General features: G+C 40.3%; 1 protein-coding gene across 1 annotated transcript in view; it reads left to right on the top strand.

The window, feature by feature from the left end:
* LOC107117646 (peroxisomal targeting signal 2 receptor-like) overlaps positions 1 to 10,881 on the top strand; it is a gene marked incomplete at its 3' end in the record, with an annotated part of 19,649 nt that overhangs the window by 1,363 nt on the left and 7,405 nt on the right. The window contains exons 2-3 of the mRNA XM_015419801.1: positions 3,778 to 3,835; positions 7,425 to 7,575. Coding sequence (XP_015275287.1) covers positions 3,778 to 3,835; positions 7,425 to 7,575 — 209 coding nt within the window. The remainder of the gene's footprint in view (positions 1 to 3,777; positions 3,836 to 7,424; positions 7,576 to 10,881) is intronic.

Raw genomic sequence — 10,881 nt, 5'->3', positions numbered from 1 at the left:
AAAAAAGGATATTAGAATGGGGTGTTGTATGGATGGAAAGCCAAACCAGAGGAAAACTTCCATGTGGGAGAAGCCCAGGTCAGAAATCTGCAAGTGTACCCTTGGAGTATTATGATATTATCCAGCCACATTTATAGAAAAGCATATACAATACATCTGTGTAACCTAGCATATGAAATATACTGTGGCAGCTCATTTGTAACATTGTTCAGGAGAAAATAAGGTTTCAGTGGCACTTGCCATGTATTAGTTATTATAGAATCTACTGAACTGCTTATGTCCAGTCCTAAACATTTATCCAGAGGCCTCTGATGGTAATCTGGTAGAGTATTTTTTGTTCTTTGTGAGGTACTTGTGCTTGACTCTGTGCCCATCCTGAATGCTTACCTGTTGACATAACAAATTTATCTCACATCCTGGAATTATCTCACAGTTTGCTTCCAAAACAATGTATCATGTAGTTGTATGTATCCCCCTAAGTATGAGGAAGAACTACCTTACAGCAGGTGATTATAGTATCATTCTTATGCAGAACAGAAGGCCTAGTGAGCAAGTGGAGTTTGCATCTTATACTGTTAATATTGTTGTTGGGTCCCACCATAAGCAAAAGGATTGAAACTAGCCATACCCATAATTTTTCCTTTTACCAGATTTTGAGATCACTAAGAGTGGGCGTTAAAACTGGGACCTGTCATACGTGGTGCTTTTGACAGGCAGGGGTTTGCATTTGGATGAGCTTTTAAAAAGCTCGCTATTTAAAAGGCTGCTGTACCTGTTATCTCATTTCATATTGTATTAGATGCAGTAAATAGCAGCATGAGCTTTGAGCTTGTTTCTCTTGACCAGAGGTCCCCACCAATGTTCCCTCTAAGCTGAGTTAGTGTGAGCTAGCTCACACTAACTCAGCTTAGAGGGAACATTGCTCTGGAGCCATCCTTCTGAGCTAAGAGGAAAATGTGTGAGCCAGAGGCTAAAAGAGTGTGAGCTAGCTCACACTAACTCAGCTTAGAGGGAACATTGCTCTGGAGCCATCCTTCTGAGCTAAGAGGAAAATGTGTGAGCCAGAGGCTAAAAGAGTGTGAGCTAGCTCACACTAACTCAGCTTAGAGGGAACACTGGTCCCCACCCTTTTTGAGAGTGAGGGTATCTATCTTTGGAATCTTGGCAAAGGGTGGTGGGCCCAACTGCAAAATGCTTGCCATAGGAGCAAGGTTACATATAACTTCAATAGTAATTACCCTTTAACACTTCAGGTAGAAACTCTTTCTAATGGGATGCCTTTTAATCTGCACAACCAATCAGAAGTCCTGCTTGCTTAGCTCCAGTCACCTTCTGAAAGCACTTGTTGGGCACCAGGAAAGATGTTGGTAGGTGCCATGGTGCTCACAGGCACCACGTTGGGGACCCCTGCTCTTGACTATAAATATTAAAGACCAAATTAATTGGGAAGTTTTCCTGTGTTGGTTCCAATGGCTAGGAGACGTGCGTGTGTGTGGTTGTGAACATGGCAATGATCCCGTTCATTTCCATTGAGTTTGTGGAACAGAATATTTTGGGTAGAGAGTGCCCTAGAGGTGGCTCAGACTCTATCACGGTATGATCCCTTTTGTTAAACTCCCCCCCCCCTTCACTTCACCTTCTTGCATGACTGTCAGCATCCACAAGAATTTGATTCTTACTCGACTACAGTGTTGGGGAGTCATTGTTGCTAGTTTTTGTTGACCCTTTTGGACTGTAAGAAGTACCTTCCGTTTTGCTACATAATATGAAATGATTACATGTATTTGTTTGTAAAATACATAATTATTTGTATCATAGTGTGGAGAAATGCCCTCCGCTTCATAGATCACATTTATATTTCAGTAATTGGGTTTACACTGTGTCCACGTTACTGGAGCCTCTAGGCAAAGTTGTGCCTGGCAGAGGAGACAAGTCAAAAGAATGATTCATCCCTCCCCCAAATACCCAGTACTGAAAAGCTCGAATGCAGATAGCTCTGGCCAAATGGTCAAAAGGTTTAGTAGCCTGTTTGGTGTAGTGGCTAAGTGCACAGACTCTAATCTGGGAGAACCGGGTTTGATTCCCCATTCCTCCACTTGCAGCTACTGGATGACCTTGGGCAAGCCATAGTTCTGTCAGAGGTGTTCTCTCAAGGACAATTCTGTCAGAGCTCTCTCAGCCCCACCTACTTCACAGGGTGTCTGTTGTGGGGAGGGGAAGGGAAAGGAGTTTGTAAGCCACTCTGAGATGCCGAGTGAATGGCAGGGTATAAATCCAATCTCCTGTGATATCTGTCAATATACCATGCCCATTCAGTCTTGCTATCCAAGGAGTGGTAAAGGGGAGGGGCAGTGGGTGAGCTCATAATAGCTTGAAGTTGCAAAGGTGTGATATGTCATCCCTGCTGTAGCTTGTCAGAGCAAAGCAGGAAATGTAGCAACTAAGTGGAAACTCTAAACAGCAGTGCAGACTGTAGACACAGAGTGCTAGATGCGCAGATTCATCTGGCAGGAGATACTCCCAGATTTGCTGGTGGCAGCAATCACTACCCATACTGATTTTGATAAACTTCAGAAAAGAGTTGTCATTGGGTAGATACATAGGATGGTCATGTGATCTTCTGACCTCCTGGGACCTGGGGGAACAGGGCTTGCAAGTCCATTCCAGACATGGTGAAAAGAACTCTGTGTAGGGATGCACGAACACTCACTGGCTTGGCTTGTGCCTTGTTGACCAGCTGCAAACAGATATGATTTTTTGATGATCAGTTCGATAATTCATTGATCTGTTTATGGGTGTTTGACAGGTTGTTTCCTTGTATTCCTTATTAACTGTGCAATACTGTGCAATACGCTTTTTGTGCACATGGGTTCTCACATTGCCTAACTGAGGTCTGCTACGTCCCCATCCTTGCTGCATAACTGTTCTGCTCAGCAAGCAGTTGTTTAAATAAACAATAGATCACTTGCAAATCATACAAATCAGTCATCATAAATCATATGTTTCAAAAAATTCCTGCCCTTTGGTGCTTATTTAAGGTTTTTTTAACAATAATTTTTATTAAAGGAACTTCAAAATATTAAACAAACAATAATTACATTTCTCTCTCTCTCTTTTTTTTTGTTCAACAAGCGCAGTAATCTGAAAATGGTGCTTATTTAAGTAGTCCTTAGTTATGCCAATGGCTGCTGATCAGTTTGGATCATGTGCAGTTTTGGGGAAACCTGATGCAAACCGGTTCAGCCGGCTCAGCAGGCATTCACAGCTAGTCACCATGAACCAAACAGACCAAGTGATTAGCTCACCTCTAACTGCTACTTTGGAACACAGTTAAGTTCAACCACTGAACATGTTTACAGAGACGTTTGCAGCATCTCTAATGATGTTGCTTTGAGTCCGTACTGTGGGGTTGTTTAGGAAGAGGGGTTTAGTTGGCTATCTGTATCTGAAGTCCTGTTACTCCTGAAGTTTCACTAATGTATTTATCAGATTTATACCCCGCCCTCCCAGCTGACGCCGGCTTAGTCCATGCTTGAGCACCCTGTATACTAGATTGACCTGGATGGCCCAGGCTAACCTAGTCTTGTGAGCTCTCAGAAACTAAGCATTGTTGGCCCTGGTCAGTATTTGGATGGGAGACCACCAAGGAAGTCCAGGGTCATGACACAGGCAGGCAATGATAAAACATCTCTGAACGTCTCTTGCCTTGAAAACCCCGGGTGGGGTAGCCATAAGTCATGATGCCTATATAACATAGTTTCCTGTCTTTTGTTTCAGGTAGTGGAACAGTAGTAGTATTGGAACAAAGTGATGCTGGGATTCACCTGTTCAGGAGGTAGTACTGTTTTATACTTTTGCAGAAGTACTTTAAACCATAACTTTGATATTTTGTATTGGTGTGTTCCGATATAAGAAGACAAAAATATCATAATCCTGTCAAAAAGAGATGCTGCAAGGATCCATGCTACTTTTACAAAAATTCTGGAGTAATACACACAATTTGTACTTTCAAGGTTTAAAATCAGAAAAGATGGGACATCTTCCTGATAGTTCCTATGTGTAACGATGTATTTCCAGTATGTTGTAACAGATTAAAATAGAAGGGCAGCATATGGTGTGTAGGTTGAGCGTAACTCCTGAAACACATTGTCTGGTCTTGTTCACATTTTGAGTTCTGGCAAGTTTTATTTAAAATAATTTTCTAGTTTTTGTTGACAGAAGTTTGTTTGAAGGACCTGAGCAGGATTCTGCATAGATTGCTTAGGATTGCTCTCTTTATCAAATCAAAGAAGTTTAAACACAGCTAATGTTCCCTTGATTGTGAGCATTATGTTTTGTCTTTTCTAAGACTACAGTTCTTAGCATGCTTATTTATTTTTATTTTATAAATTCAATTTATACCCCGCCCTCCCCGCTACGCGGGCTCAGGGCGGCTTACAAGGAGGCATAAGCCAATATAAAACATATAAAACATATTTGGAAGTAAGTCCCCAGTGGGCTTGGTGGGTTTTGCTTCTGAGTAAACATGAGATAGGGCTGTGGTCTGTATACAAAAGAGTGACAAGTCTAACAAGAAGTCATTGTGTTTCATATTAAAAGCAGTAAATGCTGCCGTGAAACACATTTCTGTTTTCGATTATCAGTCCTGAGCAACTTGCTACTCTTGAATAAATAAATCCAAGCCTATAATTGCCTTTAATTACCAGTAATCAGTCTAGTTGAATGAAGAAGATGGGGTCAATTTGAATTCATGCTATCATTTTTCTCCTGCATTGAAAGCAAAATATAGAGTTGAGGGATTAAAATAAAAAAAGTTTGGTGTAGTGGTTAAGTGTGTGGACTCTAATCTGGGAGAACCGGGTTTGATTCCCACTCCTCCACTTGCAGCTGCTGGATGAGAGATGTGAAGGCCCGGAAAAAAAACGAGAAAATTCGGGAAAAAACCATTTTTTCTTGTTTTTTCCTGAAGTTTTTTTGTTTCTTTTTTCCAAAAATTGGAAAAATTGAAAAAAGAAAAGAAAAGGGAAAAAATTGATTATGGATTATTTTAACATGATGAATAAAATGTTTTAAGACAAGGTGTTCAAATATTTTCCAAATCATTTCTACCTCCTCCTCCAGTTACGATCAGCTTTTGAGGCTCTGCTGTGTATGACTCAGCTGCAAAAACAAGGAGGGTGAACATCAGAAATGATTTTTTTCAGTTGTGGTGCTTAGACTGTGGAATCTCATTTCCTTCCCCAAGCATGCTGCTCTTTAGACAGCATTTCTGTTTTACCAGGACTCTTGTTAGGGTTCCCCCCCCCTTCTGGCTTTTTTTTGTTTTCTGATAACTATTCTGTGGGAATTTTAAATTGTTGCTCTTATTGTTGCTTTGCTGTTGGTTTTCTGATTGTTGCTCTGTGTTTTTGGTGTTTTCTGTTTGGCTGTTGGAAGCTACCTGAGGTATAGCATAGGGTATAAATTATCCATTATGGGCCTGCATTGAAAGCAAAATATAGAGTTGAGGGATTAAAATAAAAAAAGTTTGGTGTAGTGGTTAAGTGCGTGGACTCTAATCTGGGAGAACCGGGTTTGATTCCCACTCCTCCACTTGCAGCTGCTGGATGACCTTGGGCAAGCCATAGTTCTGTCAGAGGTGTTCTCTCAAGGATAGTTCTGGAAAGAGCTCTCTCAGCCCCATCTACCTCACAGGGTGTCTGTTGTGGGAAGGGAAAGGAGTTTGTAAGCCACTCTGAGTCTCTGAGTGAAGGGTGGGGTATAAATCCAGTCTCCTCCTCCTCCAGTTACGATCAGCTTTTGAGGCTCTGCTGTGTATGACTCAGCTGCAAAAACAAGGAGGGTGAACATCAGAAATGATTTTTTTCAGTTGTGGTGCTTAGACTGTGGAATCTCATTTCCTTCCCCAAGCATGCTGCTCTTTAGACAGCATTTCTGTTTTACCAGGACTCTTGTTAGGGTTTCCCCCCCCCCCTTTCTGGCTTTTTTTGTTTTCTGATAACTATGCTGTGGGAATTTTAAATTGTTGCTCTTATATATCTGGCTTTGCTGTTGGTTTTCTGATTGTTGCTTCACACACACACACACGTACACACACACACCAAAGTCAGTTTGGTATAGTCCGGAACACATATTCTCCTAGTGTATAACTGAAAAGATTCTAAAACATGTAGTAAACAGCTTGGACGTAGCGGTGGATGGGAAGACACTAATCACCCACAGAGAACACAAGAACCATAGAAGCATTCTGGAGGCAACAAAGGTTTGTAGACTGCAGGGCGTGAGGCAATAGCTCTCATGGAATGCCTGATCAAATCTTCAACCTAGAGGTTTTTTAACCAGCCCAAGCGGTGAAAGGTATATACAGTCTGTGCATCTCTCTAGAGGGGTGTAGGAGAGCAGAATACAGGGAGAGAGAGAGATGGAAGTGGAGGCAGCTGTGAAGAATCTGGCTTTGGGCACCCAGAAGAAGTTGGGTTCATGAGTGTTGGAAAATTTGTAAAAATAGTTAAATATTCAGAGTTTGCAGTGGATCTTTGTGCACTGGAGAGGAGGCATTTTCATTCCATGTAAAAATCTTTATTTCTAAAGGGAAGGGTACACAGGAAAATCTAAAAAACAACAAACACTTAAGACTACATGCTTGCAACAACAGACACACAGATAGTAATGGAGATTCTTCCTTTGTTCTTGACCCCTAGAAGGAAATCACCTGAATGCATTAACCAATGATTGTTAGTAAATAGGCTTGTATTTCTAACTTACTACCCTCTGTTCTAAGGCAGAATTGCAGGAGGGAATGCAGCGCAGTTTGCAACTGATCCTCATGTTATCTAGGAGTGGGTATTTGTTTGGCGTAGCCTTGAGTTTCCCTCAGTCTGAACTACTTTAAGCATATATGCTTTTCTCGTTGTTAATTTGCTAATTTATTGTATTGCTACATCTGCCTATGGGCTGCCTGTAGTCTGCTGCACCATGATGGCCATGAAGAAGTGAATGTGTTTCCTAGTGGCTGAAGAAATGAGCTTCTAGCGTTTGCAGGTTCATGAAACTTTGTAAGTCAAAAATAGCTGCAAGGAAAATCTGTGCAACAGCTGCTGTATATTACAAAAAATAAATACCTAATGTGTTCTTTAACAACTTCCTTCAGAAGGTCACATATCCCATTTTTTTTAATCCTGCCCTTCCTCCAAGAAACTAAAACTGGTGACCTCTGATCTAGATAGATTAAGTGGAAAGATAATGTTGGCTGGTGACACTTCACGGATGAGCAAACTTTTGAACCCAGATCTTTGCACTCTTGAGCACTGTTTTTATTAGCATATTCAAAAGTTTAGACTGAAAACTGTAGTATATTAATTGTGTTAAATGAATTCTTATGTAATAATTTCTTATCGATGGTTATTTTGGTTTCTTTCATTTAGTTTTGACTGGAATGATGGCCTGTTTGATGTGACGTGGAGTGAGAACAATGAACATGTGCTGGTCACTTGCAGTGGGGATGGATCTTTGCAAATCTGGGACACGACACAACCCACAGGTCCACTGCAGGTCTACAAAGAGCATGCTCAGGAGGTAAACTAAATGTGTTGTCATGATTATAATGCTTCCTTTTCAGGAGACACTATTAAAATAGAACCAAATGCAGGCCTACTGATTTAAGTGGATAAACCAATGGAAAGGGTTTGGACTATCAATAGAATTCTCTTTCCATCCATTTTATGAACTGTGTTTAGTTTCAGATTGTTCTATATCCTCCTAATCCTGTTCCATATTACTCTCTGTTCAGTAGTGTTGCACCACATTTTCCTGCCTGGCTGAAAACAAAAGTTATCTTAAAATTAAGATTTAACGTGTTATGTGGGTATTATTCCATAACAAAACTCATGGGGAATAGTTGAAGACTTGAAAGCTGCATCCTCAGACAGTTGCAGTGTTGTGTCCAATACTGCATCCCCTTTATCTTTTCAAATGGTACCTTATCAAGTGTTTTTGTCGGTCCATGGCAAAAAAATTATCTTTTCATCATTCAGAAAGCTGGGTTGGATCCCACAAGCTTTCCATTTATTCAGGAGGTGGCTGATTTCACCCTGTTATGGCATGGTTACTACAGTTCCCTGTGCCATGGTACACTATATTTAAAAGGGTCCCCTGACCCTCAGCAGAGGATTTGGAATAGGGAGCCGGAGGGCTTGTGGGGGAAGTGAAAGGTGGAGGGGAAATCCAGCCTCATGAATTCATTGTATTCAACCTGCTGTAGAAACAGTGTAAAAAGTTTCAAGTTCTATACTTTCTAAACTGTCCTGGAAGGATTGTCAGAGATTGCAGCTATCAGTAGGTTGTGCTGTCGCTATATCATACAAAGCTCTGCCTGGTAAAATGAGTTATTACTTATTGACTCTCATAAAGATGGCTAACTTTTTTTCCTGCAGACTTTGCAGCAGTATGGCTTTCATGGAACTGCACTGAGTCATAATGTTCTGCTGGCCTTCTAATATCTGAAAATATTTCTGTCAAGAATTATAGCTAATTTTGCTGCAGCTACCATCTGCTGAGGATAGTATTGATCATATGATTTACTTACCCAGTAAAAAAGAATAAAGGAACTGCTAACTGTCTGAAGTTAGGGAGAAATTTGCTGCTTTGGGAAGACTTATTTTAAAACTGCTTTCAATGCCACCGATTTGTCTCTTCCTTTTTCTGGAGACAGCTTCTCTGTGTTATGAACTCTACTGATTTGAGCCAAGTCCATCATCAAGAAACTGCCTGGATGCATCACTTCTAGCCCAATGTTTTCCTTTCCTGCACAGTGTCACAAGGTGTTTGGTACACATGTTGGAGCATCAGTGCAAGGGAGTGCAAGCAAATTCCCTTTGCTTCAGTATTTCAGGTTGGTCCTACCTCCTTTGCTGGACCAACAGTAACCACTGGGGCTACTATACAAGTGCACAGGAGAAGAACCTATGGTATATAGAACAGATGTGCCATGTAACTTGGGAGAAAAGGAGGAGGGGAATTTTTGCTGCTGTAAGCTTTGGATATGCAAGATATGCTCAGTGTCCTTGACACAAAGATAATGTATCCTTTTTTGTTTTGTATAGTGTTAATTTACCAGTTTAGTTTGGGGAAGGGGTCTGTTCCATGTACTCTTTAATTTTGAAGCATAGTAATAGCAATCCCCCTCCTCTCAGTTGTGGAGACAGTTTGATGTTGGGGTGGGATGTGTAGCTGGAAACATGTAAAACACAATTATTACCCCAAAGATAATGTATTCTTTTTTATAATGTTAATTTGCCATTTTAATAAGGGTTAACATTGATTACTTCTAGATCTATCAGTACTGGGGGAAACAAGATTCCCCTTATGCCTTTAAAGGGAGAACTTAATGGCTTAAAGAAACTGTGTAATAGAATGTATGCTACAAAATATGTAAATGACTGTTCTGTTTCATTTAAATATCCCGGTACAAAGATGGTAGATCTCAATATGACTGTAGTTATCTTCTAGTAAACACTGATGGATAATGCTTTAGAAGAATGTCTTAATTTTTAATCAATTTCTGTTTGTTCATATTATTTCAGATATAATAGTGCTGGGATGAGATCTCTCTGCTTTCAAGATAAATCCTACTCCTTCCGACATTAATAACATAAACAATTTTAATATAAATATTGTATAGGTCTTCGTTATCAGATAAAAGGTTAGCTTTAATCCTCCTGCAGTCAACGTTGCACTTAATGCACTTCATCAGTTGAAATAAAATAGGTTTGGCTGTAATCATATTTTTCTATGAAGTCAGATGACAAACTGGAGCTATGAATGTTATACGATCTAATTTTGAATTGTTAGATGTAACCTATTGCCATACATACAAACATTAGCATCAGTGTCTGGCTAGCCACTTGCCTATTTTATTGAGGCAAGTAAGAATTCCCCGCAAGTAACCAGGAAGGAAAACTTCACACGGCATTATATTTTCACCCCTTTTAAGCCATAAACAGCTAATAAGAGATGTGTGGGCAAGTGAGCTAGTAAATATTTCTGCAAACTAGCAGGTTGTGTGATTTCTTTGCCAGGCTGATCCAAGTCAACTGATTCAGGTGCTCAGGGTGTGTCACAGGCACATTTAAGGCCATGGTTCACTTTCAATCCGCTTTTAGTGCACTTTCCAATTGGATTTTGCCAGTTCAGTCTGAAAGTGGATTGACAGTGGATTATTTAGTGTGTGTGTGACCACAGCCTAAGTGTGTTTTAGGTGGCTCCAAGCTGAACATGTTAAGTAGGTGCCACCTGCTCAGACTGTTGCTTACCCCATCAGGATTAGCACTCTGCAAACCCTACATGAGTCTGACTAACTATGAATTCTTCTTTGGGGAATGTAAAGTTTTCTCTGTATCAGCCTGTTGAGGTTTAAGTTGTGCTATTCTTAAGCCTAGTTTGTCTATATAGCTTAGTTAATAGATAAAATAACTATTGCTAGACATGGGGAGAAATTAGTATTGCCATCCATTGTGAATATATCTAGCCCTCCCTTCTTTTAGGAAAATGTGTGAAAGAGGGCAACCAATCTGCAGTGATGGTGTTAGAACTGAGTATCTTAGAACCTATTTAGAATGTTACATCCATGTGACAAAAATGCACACTTAGTGAGATCACAAATGGCCTTGTGCTTGTACAGTTTCACCTTTTAGAAGAAGAGATTGGTTCCCTTCTTTTAGGAAAAGTGTGTGAAAGAGGGCAACCAATCTGCAGTAATGTTGTTAGAACTGAGTATCTTAGAACCTATTTAGAATGTTACATCCATGTGACAAAAATGCACACTTAGTGAGATCACAAATGGCCTTGTGCTTGTACAGTTTCACCTTTTAGAAGAAGAGATTG

Source organism: Gekko japonicus, unplaced genomic scaffold, assembly GCF_001447785.1.
Source record: "Gekko japonicus isolate JY-2015 unplaced genomic scaffold, Gekko_japonicus_V1.1 scaffold2191, whole genome shotgun sequence".
In the NCBI taxonomy this organism is placed as follows: Eukaryota; Metazoa; Chordata; class Lepidosauria; order Squamata; family Gekkonidae; genus Gekko; species Gekko japonicus.
This window is presented reverse-complemented; position numbering and strand designations above follow the sequence as displayed.